This window comes from Lemur catta, chromosome 1 (assembly GCF_020740605.2).
Source record: "Lemur catta isolate mLemCat1 chromosome 1, mLemCat1.pri, whole genome shotgun sequence".
NCBI lineage: Eukaryota > Metazoa > Chordata > Mammalia > Primates > Lemuridae > Lemur > Lemur catta.
Window position 1 is genome coordinate 2,036,402 of NC_059128.1, and position 23,581 is coordinate 2,059,982.

Sequence of the window (23,581 nt, forward strand, 5' to 3'; positions counted from 1 at the left end):
CCTGGGTATGGCGATGACAAAGAGGAGAGGGTGTGAGTGATAAACCAGTGACTGTAACACGGGTGGCCCAGTTCCCTGGGGACTGTTCCTGCTGCTTAGCCGCCTCTCTCTGAGCCACACCTATGGCCTGAGGCAGCGGCCACTGTGCTAAAAAGCACAGCCCTGGTTTGCAGATGCGCCTGCATGGGCCGGCAATGGCCGGGCGTGGACATCTGCTGCATTACGGCCCACAGCGGAGGTCATCACAGACAGTGGGGACGGGAAATCCTCCCAGGGAGCAGAGGCCAGGCAGCACATCCGGTGGTCCACTTTGTGTGGAAAGAGGCATGGCCATAAGGTTGGGTTCACCCCAATCAACTGGCAGAAGCTAATAGTTTTGCCAGTTATTTAGGGACTTGGTAGTGACAAGACTGGAATTCTGATGATTAGGAGACCTGTTGGAGAGACACCTGGGTGAGCCTCTCAGAGTGGGTGCCAAGAAAATGCCCACCACAAGGCAGCCACAGTGGAGCAGACTTTCCATCACCGGATGGACAGGAAGCCCTGCCTGTGGGTGTCTGTCCCCCTCCTCCTCCAATCCCCCAGGGGTCGGTCAGTGCACGAAGTGGCCACTGGAGCAAGGAGGAATGCTCATGTACAGACTCAACAACACGCACGTTCCTTAACCAAGGCTGATCTGGCTGCTGCCACTGCTGAGTACTAACCTGCCAGCAGCAGGAGCCAATGCCAGGATTCCCCAGGAACCAGCCCCAGCCAGCTGATGGTAGACTGATTCCACTGTGAAGGGGACAGTGATTTACCCTCACAGAAATAGATACGTATCCGATTCTGGATTCAGATTTGCCCTCGTGGACCTAAAGCTTCTGTCATACACTATCCACGGACCTCCAGATGCCCTTCTCACTTCTGCAGTCTCCTGCACAGCACGGCCTCTCTCTAAGGAGCTAAGGTTAGTGGCCAATGAGCTCATGAAATTCACTGGTCTTACCATGTGACCAAAAGCATCTGGCTTAAAAGAATGATAAAAATGCCTACAGCTCACTTACTGTGCCAGTTCTACAGAAGTGGTAAATGCTGTAAATAATGAAAGTCAGGCTGTGCACAGTGATCCACACCTGTAATCCCAGCACTTTGGGAGGCCAAGGCAGGAGGATGGCTTAAGCCTAGGAGTTTGAGGTTACAGTGAGCTATGACTGGGCCACTGCACTCCAGCCTGGGTAACAGAGCAAGACCCCATCTCTAAAAATAAATAATAAAAATAATAACAATAATAATAAAAGTCAAAGACATGGAAAAATTCTTGACAGTATCAAGAGAAAAATGACAAACCACGTACAAAGAAAAACCACACATAGCCAGTACGGTCAACAGCTCCTCAGCGGAACAGCAGAAGCCAGAAAGCAATGGAAAGACATAGTCAAAGTGCTCAGAGGGAGGGGGAAAACAAAAAAAACTGCCAACCAAGATTCCTATTTTAGCAAAGCTATCCTTCAATAATGAAGGCAAAATAAAGACTTTTCCATATAATCAAAAAAGATAAGAGAATTTTTTTTGTTAGCAAACTCATCTTACTAGAAATACTAAAGGAAGTTTTTCAGGCTGACCCCAGATAGTATTTCAAATCCACATGAACAAAGAGCACAGATAAAGGTAATTATAAAAGACACTATAATACATTATTTTGCCTCCTTTCTTGTTTTAGGTGATTTAAAAAGCAATTGTATAAAATAACATATCTAATGTACCGCTGGGCCCATAACACAGAAATGTAATACACGTGTAACGTCTTTGTCAGTAACAGCACAAAGGAGGGAGCAGAAGCAAAGCCGTACAGGCTACGGCAGGGGTCCTCGACCTTTCTGGCACCACGGACTGTTTTCATGGAAGACAATTTTTCCACGGACGGCGGGGGGGTAGGGGGGATGATTTCAGGATGATTCAAGCACATTATATTTATTGTGCTCTTTATTTCTATTATTATCACATTATAATATAGAGTGAAATAATTACGCAACTCACCATAGGCTGGGGAACCCTGAGCTAAGGAAATGACAACAGATGGTAAGGTAATGATTACAACAAAGTATTGCTGAGTTTCTGACACTAACAGATGTAATATGTATAAAATTAATAGTGAAACAAGAAGGAATAGAGAATAGAGCTCTCAAAAGTAATGTTTCTATATATCACTGGAATTAAACTAGTATAAATCTGAAGCTGACCTGATAAAGGTGTAAGTGGTAACCCTAGAGCAAAACCTAAGAAAAAAAGTAGGCTAGGATGATGGTTCATGCCTGTAATCCCAGCACTTTGGGAGTCCAAGGCAGGAGAATCACTTGAGGCCAGGAGTTTGCCTAGGCAACATAGTGAAACCCTGTCTCTACCAAAAAAAAAAAAAAAATTAGCCAGGCATGATGGCATATGCCTGTAGTCCTAGCTACTTGAGAGGCTGAGGCAGAATTGCTTGAAGCCAGGAGTTTGCTGTGAGCTATGACAGTGCCACTGCACTCTAGCCTGGGCAACAGAGCAAGACCCCATCTCAAAAAAACAAAAAGTAAAAATATGAGTAGTGAAAGTAAAATACTATATTACAAAATATTTACTGAATGCAAAAGAAAGCCATCAAAGAGAAACAAAGGAAGACAAAGGCCATAAGACATACAAAAAGCAAAAAGCAAAATGACCAACGTAAGTTCAACTACATCAATGATAAAATTAAACATAAATGGATTAAATAATCCAATCAAAAGATAGAGATTGTTAGACTAATTTTAAAAATATGATCCCATTTATAATATGCCATATATGGGAGATACACTTTAGATCCAAAGACATAAATAGATTGAAAGTAAAAGAACAGAAAATTTTGATCTGTCAGGCAAATAGCAACCACAGGAAATCAGAATGGCTAAGATCATACAAAATTGACTTTCAAATTAAGAGTGTTACTTGAGATAAAGAGGGACATTTTAGGCAGGGCTCACACCTGTAATTCTAGTACTCTGGGAAGCCAAGACGGGAGGATTGCTTGAGGCTAGGAGTTTGAGAACAGCCTAAGCAAGAGACCCCATCTCAACAACAACAAAAAAAGAAAGGAAAAATTAGCTGGGCATGGTGGCACACACCTACAGTCTCAGCTACTCAGGAAGCTGAGGCAGGAGGATCACCTGAGCTTAGGAGTTGCAGGCTGCCGTGAGCTATGATGACACTACTGCCCTCTAGCCCAGGCAACAGAGTGAGACCCTATCTCAAAAAAGGGGGGGGGTAGATTTTATAATGATAAATAGGTCAATCAATCAAGAAGATGTAACAATTGTAAACATATATGCACCTAACAACAGAAACTAAAATACATGAAACAAAAGCTGACAGAAATGGAGAAATAGACATTTCAATAATATTATAGTTGAGGACTTCAATACCTCACTTTCATTCACATACAGAATAAGCAGGCTGAAGATCAACAAGGAAATAGAAGACCTGACCAACGCTATAAGCCAACTAGACCTACGAGACATCTACAGAACACTCCGCCCAACAACCGAATATACATTCTTCTGAAATGCACACATAACTTTCTCCAGGACAGACAACATGCTAGGCCATAAAAAAAACCTCAGTAAATTCAAAGGACTAAAAATAATTAAAAATAGGTTCTCCAACCACAATGCAATAAAATATGAAATCAGAAACAGAGAAAAATTACAGGAAATTCACAAATATGTTCAAACGAAACAACACATTCCTAAAAAACAAATGAGCCAAAGAAAAAATCAAAGAGGAAATCAGAAAATACTTGGAGATGAATGAAAATGAAGACACGATATACCCAAACTCAAACACAGCTAAAACAGACTTAGCAGGAAACTCAGTAGGTAAATGGATAAACGAATAGTGGTAGATCCAGACAATGGAATATTATTCAGCACTAAAAAGAAATGAGCTATTCAGCCATGAAAAGACAGAGAGGAGAGCTAAATGCGTATTAAGTGGAAGAGGCCAACTGGAAAAGGTTACATACCGTATGATTCCAACCGTAGCACATTTTGGAAAAGGCGAAACTGCAGAAACAGTAGAAAGACTGGTGGTTTCCAGGGGTTGGGAAAATGGAAGGATGACTAGCTGGCACACGGAGGATTTTAGGGCAGTGAAACTATTCTGTATGATACTGCAGTAATAGATACATGTCATTATACATTTATCAAAATCCACAGATGTACAAAACCAAGAGTGAACCCTACAGCAAACTATAGACTTTGTTAAGATCTGAGAGCTACAGTGGAAAAAAAATAATAAAACTATAGACTTTGGGTGATGATGTATCCACTGTAACAAATGCACCAGTCTAGTGCAGGATGTTTAGGGCTCTGGGGCCGTTCGTGTGCGGTAAGAGAAGGTATATAACTCTGTACTTACCTTCTGCTCAATTTCTGCTACCTAAAACTGCTCTAAAAAATAAGTCTATTTAAAAGGAAAAAAAATCCATGACTTCATTGTGACATTACAAAAGAAAAAAGGGAGAAAAGAGGCAAAGTAATAAAAGGAAAATGTCTTCTCTCTAGGACAATCTCAGAGAATAAATACAGAACAAAGGATAAAATTAGAACATCACTAATGTAATAATGGACTCAGGCAAGATCACCAGCAGGTGCTAAAGCTATTAGATGAAACACTGTCAGATAGCATCAAAGATGCCAATGTTTAGGATTCAGTAAGCCCACTGAATCCCAAGCAAGAGAAATGAAAAGAAATTCACACCTACTCATAGCAACAAAACTGTTAAACATGAAAGACAAAGAAAGCCAGAGCAAAAAGACAGGTTTACCCACCAGGAACAATTAGACCAAAAGGTGACTTCTCACTGTAATAACAGAAGCCAGGCTGGGCGCAATGGCTCATGCCTATAATCCTAGAACTTTGGGAGGCCAAAATGGGAGGATCATTTGAGGCCAAGAGTTGGAGACCAGCCTGGGCAACACAATGAGACCCCCATCTCTCCAAAATTTTTTTTTTAAAAATTAGCCAGGCATGGTGGCCTGTGCCCATAATCCCAGCTACTTGGGAGGCTGAAGTGGGAGGATCACTTGAGCCCAGGAATTCAAGGTTACAGTGAGCTATGATTGCATCACTGTACTCCAGTATGGTGACAGAGTGAAATGCTGTCTCTAAAAAAAGAAAATAAAAATAAAAATAACAGTGCTCGCTTCAGCAGCACATATACTAAAATTGGAACGATACAGAGAAGATTAGCATGGCCCCTGCGCAAGGATGACACGCAAAAATAACAGAAGCCAGAAGGTTATGGAAAAATATCATCAAAATATAGAAAACACAATAAAAATAGGTACATTCTACTATATATAAATTATCTGTCAACAAAGTTATTTAAATTAAAAAATTAGTAAAGGAAAAAGTAAAAAGAGAAGTGCATAGCAAACTAGAAATTTTATACCTAACAAAACCCTATTTCAAGAATGAGGGTGAAATAAAGAAATTTTTAGCTAAATAAAAATTGAGAACATCTACCAATAGACTCTTAATAAAGATACTTTTGAAGAAAATACTTTAGAAAGAATGAAATGATCCAAAAAGAAAAGTCTAAGATGCAAAATAGAATGATGAATAAATAAAATTATACATATTTGAGTAAATCTAAACACACTAACATAAAAAAATCAAATTTGTGGGAGCTAAAAACAACATAGCTAAAACAGTGTACAATTTTATCTGCACGTAAGCTAGAAGGTTGACAGGGCTGGAATACAGCCACCTCGCTCTAAGCTATTTTTCAGCAGAAAATTAAGACAATTAGTAACTTTAGACTTTACGTATATTTAAATTTCACAACAACTAACAGAGGAGAAATGTGGTGTGGCGGGGGGTAGGTGAGCATCTAAGGTCTGGAAGGGAAAAGCTGGCCCAGTTCTCTAGTCCAGGTTGCTGTGAAGAGGCGGAATCCACATGCTCACTGTTTGCTGTCCCAAAATATAAATGGTATGTATGAGCTGTAGTAAAATTAGCACAGTAACATTAAAGGTTCAATAATATGGTACAGGATGATATTTTTTAAATTACAGACTCTAACCACCACTTATAACCTAGAACTGTTGCTAAGGGAAAGCATGTTCCAATTTTCAAAGACCCAGCTAAATGAATGAATGTCTGGATTACAACAGGAGATTGCTTAGAGTCAGGAATATATTTTTATAGTAAATGAAAACAAAAGCAAAGAAAGGCTTTCAACAGTTTCTACTAATAAAGTAAAGTTTTACCTCAACATTGTAAGTGATATGACTTCTGCATGTCTGGAAAAACTATTCTATCTTCAGGCTATAAATCCTACCTTTTTTTTTTTTTTTTTGAGACAGAGTCTCACTCTGTTGCCCAGGCTAGAGTGAGTGCCGTGGCGTCAGCCTAGCTCACAGCAACCTCAAACTCCTGGGCTCAAGCGATCCTTCTGCCTCAGCCTCCCGAGTAGCTGGGACTACAGGCATGCGCCACCATGCCCGGCTAATTTTTTCTATATATATTTTCAGCTGTCCATATAATTTCTTTCTATTTTTAGTAGAGACGGAGTCTCGCTCTTGCTTGGGTTGGTCTCGAACTCCTGAGCTCCAACGATCCGCCCGCCTCGGCCTCCCAGAGTGCTAGGATTACAGGCGTGAGCCACCACACCCGGCCTAAATCCTACCTTTTAAAACTGTAAGTCCTAAAACTGCACTTGGCATGGCTTTAACTATTTTAGAGTAGAAATTTCCAGTAAAAAAATTCCAACACACTAACTTGCTTTTAAAGTACATACATTGAGTAAGCAATCAAAGCTAAGAAGTGCTGCCCAGTTTCAAACCCAGAACAAAAACTCATTGCACCCTTGTTCCAAATAACAAAATAAAAACTGAATACAACCCAAATGTTTATCAGCAGTAGAATGGATTAATAAACCATGGTGCAATACTGTAATGGAATACTATACAGCAATAAAAGTGAACAAGAAAAAATAAAATACATACAGTGACTACTGAAAAAGAATCTATAGCTATATCTTAATATTGTCAAAACACTAAAGATTCCAAATTTTACATTTTTTAAATCACATATATACCAACGGTATATGACCTGACCAACTGGAGTGTCTCTCACCTGCTCTCTTTCATATCCAAGTCATCAAACATCTGAATTAGAGAGACAGCAACTTCATATATTTCTTTAGTTATCACCGGTTCCTCCAGGAGATGAGGAGAAAGCTAAAAACAGTAAAAGAAAGAAGTCACAATGGCAAAAGGGGATTACAGAGGCAATACTGGGGTTGGATGGGTGGCTCTCCCCTTTAGTACATCACTGTAGCAAATCCCCCAAATAAAAATAAGAAATTTTTACTTGCAGCCAATATTTGGGCACTTCAGTGTCGAGCACTGCTTGGGACACTTGACACATACAGTACCATGTTCATTAATCCCCTCACCGCAGCAAGGACAGAATCAGGAAGCCCAAACAATACAAAGGCAAAATGTTAGGCAGGAAATCTATTTAATGCTTTGCAGACATAAAGTTGTGCTAAACATCTATAGAACCCAGAAGGAGTTTCCGACCTCAAAGCCAATGCTCTTCCCCTGTGTAACCCCCACCTCCAAGAGCCCTAAGATTTCAGCATCATCATGCATGGGAAGCAGCCGTGAAGATCAAAAGCACCAGGAAAGGGTAACATGAGATCTGTATCTACCACTCTGCAGTAATAATACGCATGATTAGGCATCTGTCTACTAAGGTTTAGAGAGTAACTAGACTACCTTTAACCGTCTATTAAAACAAAGTCAAACCGAGACCAGGTATTTAAAACAGTCCCTCAGGTGCCACTACAGGACACTGGGGCACCAACCACAGGCAGCAACTCCCCAGTCAGGTAAGGATGGCTGGTCTGCAAGCACAGCTTCCATGGAGCTGCGGCCACAGCTACTCAAGCGTCTCTCTACAACGTGCCCCAGAGCAGCTATAGCGTAATTTCCACAGAATCTGTTTTATAGACACGCTGGGCTTTTTTCACCCACCAAGAGTAAAAAGACTTTTGTGTTTAGTTAACAACTTTACTTATCAACTATTATATGTAAGACATTGCATCTGATTTTGTGAAGGACACATCAAAAGTCTTCAGGTGATCCCAACTCAGTCATAAATGCCAATTATTTTTTCCAATCTTAGAGTAAATTAAGTCAGCTAGTAATTTATTTCTCGTTATTATTATAATTCCAGTGATGTAAGCATGATAAGTTAACTTTTGTTTATTAATAATTTTGAAGGCTGGGTGTGAGGCTCACTTGTAACCCCAGCACTTTGGGAAGCCAAGGCAGGAGAATTGCTTGTGGACAGGAGTTTGAGAATAGCCTGGGCAACATAGTGAGACCCCATCTCTACAAAAAATAAAAAAAATTAGCCAGGCATGCTGGCATTCGCCTGTAGTCCCAGCTACTCAGGAGGCTGAGGTGGATGGATCGCTTGAGCCCAGGACTTCGTGGGTATAGTGAACTGTGATTGTGACCTGTACTCCACTCTGGGCAGCAGAGCAAGATTCTGTCTCAAAACTAATAATTTTGAAGAAGTATGTCTAGTAAATCCATTCCTGATAGTCAACATTTTCTTTAATAATCTCCTACTTTATTTAAATAATAACTAGTATTTGTCATTACACAATTGTGTAAAAAAGAAATAGGAAAAAAGTGTACTTTTCACAAACTCCAACAGTGGCATCCAAATGCACCTACAAGTCTTTTCCTACAAACAAGCCATGGAAAAAGCAGGTCATTGTTTCACAAGTAATTTCACTAAGTTCGAGAATCCAAGGCCGATGAAAATTTTTTAAACACACTGATAAGAGACCAAATATATCCATGCTTTCTCTAAGCCAGGCTTGATGCAGACAACAGAAACACATCATATAAGCTCCCTGATCACTTGTTGAACTCACTTGTTGAACTCACCCCTTCTGTGTGCCCAGATCAGGAAGATACACAACAGACAACACCTCTGCATTCCTGGACCGTATGGTGTGGTCAAAGCAACAGGCAAGCAAGTCAGGTGCATTAGGTCAGACAGGATGCTCTGACAAAGTGAAGTAGAGGGAGAGAGACAGGAACACGGAGGAAGCACTGTTGTTTACACAGGCAGACTAAGGGAAGGACTCTGCGTTCCTCTCCCTGAAGTGCTTGGCCAGTGGGACTCTGTCCACAGGACAAGACAAAGTAACACTGTTTCTGTCCTGAGACCTTACAGGCCAGGAAAGAATGGGGTGATATAGTCAAAGTACTGAAAGAAGAAAAACTGCCAGCCAAAAATAGTATAGCCAGCAAAGCTATTCTTCAGAAATGAAGACAAAATAAAGTCTTTCCCAGATCAGCAAAAACTGAAGAATTCATTACTACTAGACGAGCCTTACAAGATACGCTTAAAGGAGTCTCATATTTGGAAGCAAGAGGACAATAACACAGAAAAGTATAAAGCTCACTAGTAAAACAGATACACAAATGAGAAAGAGAAAAGAAATCTTATCACTACAAAACAACACCACACCATAAAGATAAATAACAAGAGAGGAAGAACAAAGGATATACCAAACAACTAGAAAACAACTGACAAAATAACAGGAGTAAGTCATCACCTATCAAAAATAACCTTGAATGTAATGAATTTAATTTCCCACTTAAAAGATACAGACTGGCTGAATGGAGAAAAATAACAAGACCCAAAGTATAGGTTGCCTACAAGAAACTCACTCCATCTATAAAGACACAGAGAATGAAAGTGATGGGATGGAAAAACATTCTGCACAAATGGAAACCAAAAGCAAACAGGAGCAGCTACGCTTAGACAAAACTGACTTTGAATCAAAACTGTAAAAAGAGACCCAAAAAAGGTCACTGTGTAATAATATAGGGATCAATTCAGCAAATGAGTACAACAATTATAAATACATATGCACCTGCTACACATCCGATAAACAGCTGATAACTAGAATCTATTTAGAACTCAGGAAAATCAGCAAGAAAAACTCAAACAACCCTATCAAAAAGTGGGCAAAGGACATGAATAGAAATTTTTCAAAAGAAGGCAGAAGTATGACCAACAAACATATGAAAACATGCTCAACATCTCTAATCATCAGGGAAATGCAAATCAAAACCACAATGAGATATCGCTTAACTCCAGTGAGAATGGCCTTTATCAATAAGTCCCAAAACAATAAATGTTGGCGTGAATGCAGAGAGATAGGAACACTCATACGCTGCTGATGGGACTGCAAACTAGTATAACCTTTGTGGAAAGCAATATGGAGATACCTTAAACAGATACAAGTAGACCTACCATTTGATCCAGCAATCCCATTATTGGGCAGAACCCAAAAGAACAAAAGACATTCTACAAAAAAGACATCTTCACGCGAATGTTTATAGCGGCACAATTCACAATTGCAAAGATGTGGAAACAACCCAAGTGCCCATCAATACATGAGTGGATTAATAAGATGTAGTATATGTATACCATGGAGTACTACTCAGCTATAAGAAACAATGGTGATATAGGACCTCTTGTATTTTCCTCGATAGAGCTGGAACCCATTCTACTAAGTGAAGTATCCCAAGAATGGAAAAATAAGCACCACATGTACACACCATCCAACTGGTTTCACTGATCATCACCTAACAGCACATTTAGGAATAACATTAGTCGGGTGTCGGGCAGATGTGGGGGGGGCAGGGGATGGGTGCATACATACATACCTGAGTACGATGCACACCATCTGGGGAATGGATATGCTTGAAGCTCTGATTGGGGGGCGGGGCAATATGCATAACCTAAACTTTTGTACCCCTATAATATGCTAAAATAAATAAATAAATATATATGCACCTAACACTGGAGAACCCAGGTATATAAAGAAATTAGATCTAAAACGAGAGGTAGATTCCAATACAGTGAGAGTTGGGGACATCAACACCCTACTGTCAACACTGGGCAGATCATCTAGACAAAAAATCAAAGACACATTGAATTTAAACTGCACTATAGACCAAATGGACCCAATAGACATTTACAGAGCATTTCATCCAACAGCTACAGGACACACGTTCATCAGAACATGAACATTTTCCAGGACGGACCCTATTTTAAGCCCCGAAATAAGTCTCAACAAATTTTTAAAAACTGAAATTATATCAAGAATCTTTTCGGACAGCAATGAAATAAAACTAGAAATCAACAAGGAAATTTCAAAACTATACAAATACATGGGAATTAAACAACAAGAAATTAAAAAGGAAACTTAAAAACTTCTTGAAACAAATGAAAATACAAACACAACATACCAAAACCTATGGGATACAACAAAATCAGTATTAAGAGGGAAGTTAATAGCAATAAACACCTACATCAGAAAAGTAGAAATATTTTAAATAATTAACAGTGCACCTCAAGGAACTAGTAAAGAGCCAACCAAACTCAAAATTAGAAGAAATAATAAAGACCAGAGGTGAAATAAATAAAATTGAGACTAAAAAGCAATACAAAAGATCAACAAAAGTTAGGTTTTTTAAAAAAGATAAATAAAATCAACAAACCTTTAGCTATAGTAAGAAAAAAAGGCCCAAATAAAAAAAAAATCAGAAACAAAAAAGGAATCATTACAACTGATACCACAGAAATACAAATAAAGACTATTATGAACAACTACATACCAACAAATTGAAGAATCTAGAGGAAACAAATAAATTTCCAGACACATAAAACTTACCAAGAATGAATCAAGAGGAAGAAAAGCTCCACAAGTAACGAAATTGTATCAGTCATAAAAAGTCTCCCAACGAAGAAAAGTCCATGATGTGATAGCTTCACAGCTTAATTCTACTGAACTTTTAAAAGAATTAATACCAATTCTTCTAAAGTTATTCCAAAAAATTTTAAGGGAAGGTTCTTCTTCCAAACTGATTCAGTGAGGCCAGCATTACCATGATACCAAAATCAAAGATACAACAAAAAAGAAAGCTAAGGCTAATATCCCTAAAAGGACACAGATGCAAAAATCTTCAGCAAAATACTAGCAAACCAAATCCCACAGCATATCAAAAAGATTATATACCATGATCAAGTGGGATTTATCCCAGGGATGCAAGGATGGTTCAACATAGGCAAATCAATAAACATGATACATCACATCAACAGAATGAATACCAAAACCGTATGATCATCTCAGTAGACACAGAAAAAACATTTGAAAAAATTCAACATCCCCTCATGGAAAAAAAAAAAAAAAACTCCCAACAATTAGGCACAGAAGGAATAGAACCCAACACAATAAGGCCATATTTGGCACTCCACAGCTAACATCAGACCAAACAGGGAAAAGGTAAAACCTTTTCCACTAAGAACTGGAACAAGACAAAGATGCCCATTTTAATGGATTCAAAATTACAGATAGATAAGAGGAATAATTTCTAGTTTTTTTTTTAAGAGATAGGGTCTTGCTATATTGTCCAGGCTGGCCTTGAACTCCAGGGCTCAAGCAGTCCTGCCTCAGCCTCCTAAGTAGTTGGGACTACAGTGTGCATCACTATGCCCACTATTTCATCACTTTTATTCAACATAGTACTGGAAGTCCTAGCCAGAACAATTAGGCAAGAGAAAGAAATAAAGGTTATCTAAACTTGAAAGGAAGAAGTCTAATTGTCCATCTGCAGACAGTACAATCTTAGATACAGAAAAATCTAAAGATTCCAACAAAAAAACTCTTAGAACTGATAAATTCAGAAAAGTTGCAGGATACAAAAATCAACATTAAAAAAAGTCAGTAACAATTCTATATACCAACAATGAACATCTGAAAAAGAAATCAAGAAAGAATCCCATTTACAAGAGCTATAAAAAAAATAATACCTAGGAATAAATTTAACCAAGGAGGTACAAGATCTCTACAAGAAAAACCATAAGAGAAACTGAAGAGGATACAAAAACATGGAAATACATCCTATCTTCATGGACTGGATGAATTAATATTGTTTAAAATTATGATATTATCCAAAGTAATCTACAGATTCAATGCAATCCCTATCAAAATACCGATAACATTTTTCACAGAAATAGAAAAAACAATTCTAAATTTTATTTGGAATCACAAAAGACCCCAAACAGCCAAAGCAATCCTGAGCAAAAAGAACAAAGCAGGAAGCATCACACCACCTGACTTCAAAATTTACTACAAAGCTATAGTAACCAAAACAGCATAGTACGAGCATAAAAATAGACCCAAACCAAGGAACAAAATTTTAAAAGCCAGAAATAAATCCACACATTTATAGCCAATTGATTTTCAACAAAGGCACCAAGAACATTCATTAGGGACAGGACAGTAAACAATGCTGGGAAAACCTGACATCCATATACAAAGAATCAAATTAGATACCTACCTCTCACGAAAACAACTCAAAATGAATCAAAGGCCTAACTGTAAGACCTGACGCTATGAAACTGCTGGAAGGAAACAGGACGAACGCTTCAGGACATGGTCTGGGCAAGGATTTCACGGGTAAGACCTCAAAAGCACAAGCAACCAAAAGCAAAAACAGACAAATGGATTATATCAAACTATTAAATAAAAAGCTTCACAGCAAAGGAGACAATCAACAGAGAGAAGAGACAACCTATAGGATAGGAGGAAATATTGCAAACCATGCATCTGACAAGGGATTAATATCCAGAACACACAAGGAACTCAACTCATCAGCAAAAAAACCCAAATAATCCAATTTTACAAATGGGCAAACGATTTGAATAGGTATTTCTGAAAAGATGACATACCACTGGCCATCAAGTACAGGAAAACATGCTAATCATCAGGGAAATGATCATGCAAATCAAAACCATACTGACATACCACCTCACATGTACCAGAACAGCTATTAGCAAAAAGACCGTAAATGCTGGTGAGGGTGCTGAGGAAAGGGAACTCTTACACACCGGTGCAGGGAATGGGAATTAGCACAGCCATATGGAAAACAGCATGCAGCAGCCTCAAAAAACTGAAATTAGAACTACCATACAGCTCAGCAATCCTACTACTGCGTCTCTATCCAAAGGAAAGGAAATCAATATTATGAAGAGATACCTGCACTCCCATGTTTATTACAGCACTATTCACAACAGCCAAGATACACAATCAAACTAAGAGCCATCAAGGATAAATGGATAAAGAATATGTGGTGCATACACTATTCAGCCATAGAAACAAGGAAATCCTGTCATTCTCAACAACAAGGATGCCCCTGGAGGACACTACGTTAAGTGAAATACGTCAGGCACGCAAAGATAAATCCCACGTGTGGGAGCTAAGACAGCTGATCTCACAGAAGTAGAGAGCAGAATAGTGGTTACTAGAGGCTGGGGAGGGGAAGGGAGAGAAAGAATAGGGAGAGGTCAGTTAATGGATTCAAAATTACAGATAGATAAGAGGAATAATTTCTAGTTTTTTTTTTAAGAGATAGGGTCTTGCTATATTGTCCAGGCTGGCCTTGAACTCCAGGGCTCAAGCAATCCTGCCTCAGCCTCCTAAGTAGTTGGGACTACAGTGTGCATCACTATGCCCACTATTCTATAGCACTGCAGGGTGACTATAGTTGACAACAGTTTATTATATATTTTCAAATAACTAGAAGAGATTTTAAATGTTCACAACACAAAGAAATGATAAATGTTTGAGGTGATGGACTTGGTAATTACCCTGATTTGATCATTATACATTGTACACATGTACCAAAATATCACATCATACTCTATAAATATGTGGAATTATGTGTCGATTAAAAATAATAATTTTTAAAAAAGAGGGCCGGGCGTGGTGGCTCACGCCTGTAATCCTAGCACTCTGGGAGGCCGAGGCGGGTGGATCGCTCGAGGTCAGGAGTTCGAGACCAGCCTGAGCGAGACCCCGTCGCTACTAAAAATAGAAAGAAATTATCTGGACAACTAAAAATATATATAGAAAAAATTAGCCAGGCATGGTGGCACATGCCTGTAGTCCCAGCTACACGGGAGGCTGAGGCAGTAGGATCGCTTGAGCCCAGGAGTTTGAGGTTGCTGTGAGCTAGGCTGATGCCACGGCACTCACTCTAGCCTGGGCGACAAAGTGACACTCTGTCTCAAAAAAAAAAAAAAAAAAAAAAAAAAGAGGCCTTATATTTGTAGGTGATGAATGCAGGTTTGATCAAATGCAAAAGTACATTCCCTATAAGAAACAATGCATTCCAACATACCCTGCTATGATGAATGTGCCTGAAATCATTAAGATAGTACTCTTCAATTAAATGGGGCTTGCCTTCCACTTCAAAAATATACGCAGGATTCATTTTGTTCTGAACAGGAACAGCAAAGTAGTCTGCAAACTCTTTACAGTTGATGGTAGCCGACATCAGGACAACCTACAGAGTAAGAGGAACCATTAAAATAAAATAATGAGAACAATAATAACTCAAAAGAAATACTTTTAAAATTCCAGACTTTTCTTCTGCTTCATTCATGTATCTAATAACTTTTGAGATTTTAAATAGACTACCTTGATTTAAACCCTAGTGTAATATAAATTATTGCAGTTTAAAGAATGTTCAGAGATACCAACTTACTATTTCCTCTTCAATTATTTTATCAAATGAGAAATTACATAACTCCACTAAGGCTAAATTGTAACCATTTATCTAAAGAAAACTTTGCATCAGAAAACTAACTTTTAAAAAGAGTAAGTTACTAGATGATGTGTTCTAGAAAAATCAGTAAACAGCAAAGAGGAAGGCAAGGGATCCAGAAAACCCTGGCTCCAACCGAGAAACCAGAGCAGTCTCTCTGGGCTGAGGGAAAACAGGCCCAGACCCAAACAAGACAACTTGATGGCAGCTTTCAGTCTTGTCAAGAAGCGAACGTGGAAGCTGTGATGGTCTCCCTAAGGACGCAGCCATAGCAGCAGGAGCAGCGTGCGCAGCAAATCAGCAGCGCCTGGAGCAGGGGACAGCATCGCTGAGGACCCCACCACGTCTCCACAGCACCAGGCAGGGTGGGCGCAGCTCTCTGGCTGGCACAGACTACCAGCTGCCTGCGGCAATTCAAGCTCTGTAAGTGTAAATCCTGGCCAGAAAGTGAAAACCTTATATAGGCACTGTCAGTGCAGTTATTGAGTAAACAAAACATCTGCATTTTCCCCTTTGGTGTTAGACACAAATGGTAAAAACGGTATTGACCAGAACTCACTTTGGGAAGTGATGTCTGAGTTTGGAAAGAATGCTCTGAGAAGCCACCTGGGGTGGAAGAGTGGACACGCCCTAGTCACAGCACATGGTCTCTGAACTATGAGGCTAGTGAACCGCAGGCTTTTGTGGGGCTGAGTACAGCGTGCAAACTAGAGGCCAAACCTGGACTGCTCGAGGCAAGGGAGCAGCAGCACAGCCCCCAGCCTCTCCTCACCTGCCTCCGAGCAGCCCTCGCCACGGGACAAGGCAGCAGCCTGCCCAGGACACCCGCTTGTCTAGGGTGGGCTTGAGCTTAGTGTGGTCAGCTAGAGGTGATGGCAGGGTCAGTGGCTGGAGGCTGGCACAGAAAGGGGACCAAGGGAAAGCCATGTCAGGGGAAGCAGAGGGAGCTCTAAAGGTTTGGGCAGGGAGAAGAAGGGAGACCCTAAAGCCCAGTCATCTTTGCTTTCGCATCTAAGTCCTCCCACTGCAGCACTCTTAAAAAGGTAATAAAAAAGGATTTTTTGAGATTTTTTAAAAACCTTTTACAAAACCATCTAGAGCATGATTTCAAATTTCTTGGCCCAACTACATGTAACATATAAGGTTCTATATTTAAAAAATATGCCGCTTCACTTATTTTCTAATAAATCACAAACATATTGACTTCTTACTACTTATTACTTACAAGTACCAAATTCCTTACAGCATTTTCAGCAGTCTGGTAGAATTGGGGTTTTTTTTACTTTTTTTTTTTTTTTTTTTTTGAGACAGAGTGTCGCTTTGTTGCCCTGGCTAGAATAAGTGCCCTGACATCAGCCTAGCTCACAGCAACCTCACACTCCTGGGCTTAAGCAATCCTACTGTCTCAGCCTCCCAAGTAGCTGTGACTACAGGCATGCGCCACCATGCCTGGCTAATTTTTTTTTTATATATATATTTTAGTTGGCCAGACAATTTCTTTCTATTTTTAGTAGAGACGGGGTCTCGCTCTTGCTCAGGCTGGTCTCGAACTCCTGACCTCAAGCGATCCACCCACCTCGGCCTCCCAGAGTGCTAGGATCACAGGCGTGAGCCACCACACCCGGCCTATTTGCCATCTGTATCTTTTGATTGAAATGTCTGTTTATGTCAGTTCAATTAATTGAGTTGTTCGTTTTTTTTTGGTTTTTTTTTTTTTTGAGACAGAGTCTCACTTTGTTGCCTGGGCTAGAGTGAGTGCCGTGGCGCCAGCCTAGCTCACAGCAACCTCAAACTCCTGGGCTCAAGCAATCCTCCTGCCTCAGCCTCCCGAGTAGCTGTGACTACAGGCATGCACCACCATGCCTGGCTAATTTTTTCTCTATATATTTTTAGTTGGCCAGATAATTTCTTTCTATTTTTAGTAGAGACGGGGTCTCGCTCTTGCTCAGGCTGGTCTAGAATTCCTGACCTCGAGCAATCCACCCACCTCGGCCTCCCAGAGTGCTAGGATTACAGGTGTGAGCCACCGCGCTCGGTCCCTGGTTTTTTTTAAATCCACTAACATTCTTAACTCTCTTTACAAGACTAAAAAACACATAATCAAGTCATGGTCTTGACTTGAGTAACAAAGAAAAGTCTTAAAATGAAATGAAGAAAGGCCTCAATCTGTTAAACAATCTTCAATGCCATCTTTAAGAGTCCAAAAAAGGACTGAAATGGCCAAATTCTCTCACTGATTTCAGTCATCTCAAGCAATAAGATGACCTACTGCAAATGCCAGGCTCCATCCATTTAGCACCCACCCAGGTGAGAATGTGAATGTTCTCAGGTGGAAGTCCCCCCCTTGGAGGTGTGGGGGGAGAAGAAATGCTTTCCTAAACAAACACTTGACAAATACCTTAAGATTCAGAAAGCAACTGGTTTCCAGTAGCAGCAAGTCCTCTAGCAGTCCCCTATATGTGTATCTGAATCACTGCCACCCTTTACAAAGCTTTTTCCCAGAAGCCTCTGCTTAGCATAGCTGGGTTAAGGTTGATCTAGTTTAGACTTGTTTAGATTGCACTATTTTGGCCTAGTTCATGTCTTTCTCCTTTTTGTTGAAATAAGATGTAAATATTTACTGTTCCATCAACCTTCAGTTAACCCAATTTACTTACGTCTCCTAAACTAGTAGTACATACTCTGTTCTCAAATTTCAATGTGCTTCTGTGGCACTTATACAACCAAAAGCAGGGTTTCGATACCCAGCATTCACCATAGCCCATTATTAGATCATTTCTGCAGCCTGGAGAAAATGTCAGTATTTAAAGCAACATAATAGCCACAAAGTACCCATGTTCTGATCATGAAAGCAATCCCTGCTTCCTGGCAAGATCAGGTGCACTACATGTGATCTTGCCTTGTAAGACTCACGGGTTTCAGATGTGTCTGTTAACAGAGTGGGCCCTCTACATCCACAGGTTCCATCTGCGGATTCAGCCATCAGCAAATCAAAAATATTCAGGAAAAAAATTAAAAATACAGATTTTTAAAATACAGTGTGACTATTTACATTGTATTAGGTATTACAAGTAATCCAGAGAAGATTCAAAGGACTCGGGAGGATGTGTGGACTATATGCAAATACTGTGCTGTTAACACATCATCTTCTACCAGGGACTTGGGCAGTGCTCGGATTTTGGTGTCCTCTGGGTGTTGAAATCCCCCACAGATACTGAGGTACAACTATAAAGAAAAACAAAACTGAACAATAAATCTTAACCCTAAAAATTTCTGTTACTCATGAAATAAAATTTACCTTCACAAAACGGGAATTTGTTCTTAAAAGTTTACGGACGACCAACAGCAGGAAATCCATTTCTTCAGTTCGCTCGTGGACCTACAAAATAGAAAGGGGGCACCCCCACATGGCATCAAGCAAGACACATGTCACTGCTGACAGACAGAGGGAAAGGGGCTTTGACGGCACCCTGGGAGAGTGGGAACTCACCAGCTCTCTCTGCTGAACACGGCGCTTCAGGACACGTATCACTCCCGGAAAGAGGAGCAAAGAGCATGGCCTTACACCACCTGAGTCACTGTCCCCCTCGGTGTTTCTCTTGAGGGCCCACCCGGCATTTGGGCAGAGTAACGTTCAGTAATGTTCAGAATCCTTGGCCCCATCCACCTAATGCCAATCGTGCCCCAGGTCACTGTGACAGTCATACACCTCCTCACCCACTCCCAAGCACAGAGAACCACCAGACCAGCCTCCCTAGAGGTCCCTGCAGTGGTCTAAAGGGTACACACTACTATTTGAGCGAGTAAGTGCAGGGCTGAAGACCTGCCAGTCTCACGCTGACCAGGGAGCCACATGTCCTGCCGGACAGGACATGTTCCATGACGAGCAGAACTGCAGTTCACAAGGGCTGGGCCTGGAAAGGCTGGGTTGGGCAAAAGCTGGAAAACCAGAGCAAGGTTAGGACCTGAGGTACCTGCACTGACACAGGACAGCACTCGGGGACGCAGCTGCTTCACCCGCCCTTCTAAGACCTCACAGTCACAGCAGGCACGGTGGGTGGTCGCAGCCACTCCACCCACCATAACCCACCCCATCCCCAGCTAGCGCCTGAGGGGGCTGCTTTTCCAAAAGAACCCAGTTACTCTATAACTTAGGATACCTCAACACACCCAAGAGGACTGTAAGATTCTATTCCGGTACATTTCTGTGCCAAAATAGATAGATACTAAGTTTGAAAGCAGGAGTTCTCCTCTTCTCAGTATAAAAGGCCTGATGATTCATTCGACACCGAATTCTATCCCAGGTCCTGCTATCTTCCTGACTTCCCACTGAAGTAGACGCATGGGGAAGTAGCACAAAGGAAAGCAATCAGCTGCAAGTTACTTAACACTATTACAAATCTAATTCTTATCTCGTGCTCTCACCAAACTCCAGAACATTTCCTCCACACAAACATCCTGCCTCTTACCTGAGGGGAAAAACATCAAAGCTATCATCAGCGAAGAGCCCCCAAAGTGACCCTGCCTCAGCTTCAGATGCCATCACCTGCACTCACAGTGGGAGCCTCTCCTCTGGGTCCATACGGCCACCTCCTCCCTGGCCCCGAGGACGCGCCACCTCCAGGGTGCCCACAGCCCTCTCCCTGCCACCAGCCTTTCTCCACAGCACAGACACACACACACACGCCCCTGGACTCCGTCCCCAGTGGCGTGCGGCTGAGAGCAGAAATTACAACTTACTTGCCTCTGTAATAACCTCAGCAACCAGGGCACCTTTGTCACAGCAGCACTCAAAAATTGTTCACGGAATGAATGATCTGCCCAAAGCTAGTTTACTCTTTTCCAAGATCTAAGAAGTTAAAAATACTATTCCAGTTGAAACCGCCTGGCCATCTTCAACTTTTGTTCTTACATTTCTTTTGAAATTCAAATCATCCCAGAGAACATGAACAATACTGTTTATAAGCCTAAAACTTCAGGTATATCCAATCCATTCATTCATTAAAGCGAATTATGAGAGCTCCTACTGGGTGCTGGTGCTGCAATGGGAGAGCAGGAAGCTGGTTTTAACAGGGACGTGACAGTTCTCTGTGACCACCACTCCCCTGCAGGGCAAGCTCTTGCAGAGGACAGCAGACTTTTGCTCCGCTATCACAGCACAGCTTCAGGAAAGAAGGTAGTGCACAACACAGCATGGGTGCGTTTATCTGTGTCACTCGCGTGTGCGTGTGCACAGAAGACTATCAGACACTCAGAAAGAGGCCAGATACATAGACAACAAACGCGTGAGTCAGCACTACAGTCTCTAGGTAAACTACCCAGGATGAACTCAGCAACACCATTTGTTACCTGTGGCCTGAGCACTAAACTTTAAGCTTTAGTTTCCTTTCATGTAAAACAGGCTCAATTATAGTAAAAGGCTCAATAAATGATAACTATTGTGAACTTCATGATGCTACCTTTTGACATATTGCCTATTATATTTGAATCTGATCTCTACCTAATCTAAAGACAATCAAAACTGTCAAAACTCACAAAGAAAAATTCTGAACCATATTGTACACCACCTATTTTGCAAGGAACAACAGATCATCTTCCACCTTCTCCTACTGTCCCAAACACCCTGCAGTAATTTAAAACCAAGTAAATGTACACAAGATCATAAATGCACAAACTCTGCTTTACCTGTATCTTTTGGTATTATTAATGATCACACATATCAAAACAGAGTGGAGAGACCTTACCCTAAACAGTTGCCCAAATGGTTTGACTTCAAACTCCATTAAGTACTCTAGCCCCACCTCACAACCTCCCACAAATCCTATTTATTTGTTGATGTTTCTAAATTCTCTAGAAATAAGTCAAGCTTCTCAGGAGAGAATTACTGATAAGATTTAAAACACAAGAGAGCTTGGGGAGGAGCCATTTCCAAAGCTCCTGGGAAAGTTGTTTGAACACAACATCCTTCCACCTCAAAAAACTCTTCTTTAAAATATAAACAAAATCAGCCCAGGTACAATGCTTCACACCTATCACCCCAGCACTTTGGGAGGACAAGGTGGGAGGACCACCTGAGGACAGGAATTCAAGACCAGCCTGAGCAACACAGCAAGAGCTCCCTCCACAAAAAATTTTTTTTAAAATTAGTCAGCATGGTGGCGCATGCCTGTAGTCCCAGCTACTCAAGAGGCTGAGGCAGGAGGATCACTTGAGCCCAGGAGTTCGAGGCTGCAGTGAGCTATGATGACGTCACTGCACTTCAGCCTGGGTGATGGAACAAGATCCTGTCTCTAAAAAAAAATATATATGTGTGCATGTAAAATCAATTAAATATTCCATCCTTACAGACAAAAGTCCAGAAAGTGTAGAGGAAGGAAAGAATAAAGAAAGCTAAGACAGACACAAAGACAGGGTTCACAATACTTTATCAGTTTTTTCTTAGAAAGGTAAATAGATCAATATTTTGTATTTATTTTACTGATTTTTAAAAGTTAGTATTGTCCTTAGTTTACTATATGGACAGTATCTGTGGTGTGGCTGAAACTATCTACATACAATTAAAATCCCTTTAACTGTTTGATTATGGCTAACTCTCTAAACCAGAGTTTGCCAGACTTTTCCCATAAAAGACCAGACAGTAAATATTTCTAGCTTGTGGGATATACAGTCTCTGTTACAGCTACTCAACTCTGCTGCTGTAGTGCAGAAGCAACCACAAACACCACATGGACAAATGAGTAAAACTCTGTTCCAATATATTTACAAAAACAGGTGCCAAATTTGACCCGAGAGCCGTAGGCTGCCAATCCCTGCTCTAAACAAGGAATCTTTTCATAGTTCTCAACATCACCACTCATGTTTTGCAACCAAGTGCAAAAAACAGAAAATTAACATTCATAAGTAGATTAAGCAGATACAAACCCAAAGCACTTTATGACCCTTTACAAGTAGGCAATTCTTATACCACCTTACACTGTGTTCTCTTATAAAATAAGGACATGCACATCAGAGCAGAGCTACGTGAAATACGCACTTACTTCATCGATGAAGATGTGCGTGAATTCCATCAAACTCTTGGCACCAACTATTTTCTGAAGCAGGACTCCAGTTGTCATATAAATTAACTTGGTGTCCTCCGTTGCTATTTTCTCTAGCCCTACCTACAATTGAGGAGAGAAAAGAGAAAGGAGAAAGAGTTCAGGTTTAAATGACTCCCATTTCACTACCAAAACAGGATGTGTCCATTTTATAATGGAGATAAGACAGGGAATAAAAAATTATTGCATTTCACAAGATATACAGAGTCCCAATTAAAAATGAAGTTCTCAAGTTGATTTTTGTCTTCTTTGTGTAGGGGAAAGGCTGGTTTATGTAATCACACTGCCTAGAACACTTTTACATTAAGACAATTGTGCACAGGGTGTAGTAGCACTTTGGGAGGCCAAGGTGGGAGGCAACACAGTGAGACCCCATCTCTACTAAAAATGAAAAAAGTAGTCAAGCATGGTGGTGCGCGCCTGCAGTCCTAGCGACTTGGGAGGCCGAGGCAGGAGGATCGCTTGAGGTCAGGAGTTCGAGGTTGCTATGTGAGCTATGACCACACCACTGCACTCCAGCCTGGCAAGAGAGCAAGACCTTGTTGCTTTAAAAAAAAAAAAAAACTGCGTATGAAGACATCATCTAGACTACAAATATATAATTAAAAGGATAATACTATAAGAGCCGTGAGCCTGAGAATTCCCATTTCTTTCCTATTCATTCAATTAGGAAAGAAATTACAAGTTATTTTCAAGAAATTCGGTTTCACTATTTTTAAAATTATGTCACAGTTCTGTTCTATAAGCCAAGCAGAAAACAGTCACATC

General features: G+C 40.6%; 1 protein-coding gene and 1 non-coding gene across 2 annotated transcripts in view; one reads left to right on the forward strand and one right to left on the reverse strand.

The window, feature by feature from the left end:
* The window catches only part of TDRD9 (tudor domain containing 9), a 119,517-nt gene that overhangs the window by 69,958 nt on the left and 25,978 nt on the right, over positions 1–23,581 (reverse strand). The window contains exons 5-8 of the mRNA XM_045559748.1: positions 22,754–22,876; positions 19,015–19,095; positions 15,291–15,455; positions 7,141–7,244 (exon numbers count right to left, since the gene is read on the reverse strand). Of these exons, the coding sequence (XP_045415704.1) occupies positions 7,141–7,244; positions 15,291–15,455; positions 19,015–19,095; positions 22,754–22,876 (473 nt within the window). The remainder of the gene's footprint in view (positions 1–7,140; positions 7,245–15,290; positions 15,456–19,014; positions 19,096–22,753; positions 22,877–23,581) is intronic.
* LOC123631082 lies at positions 5,197–5,303 on the forward strand. The gene has a single exon (XR_006732959.1). It is a non-coding gene; the product is annotated as a U6 spliceosomal RNA (small nuclear RNA).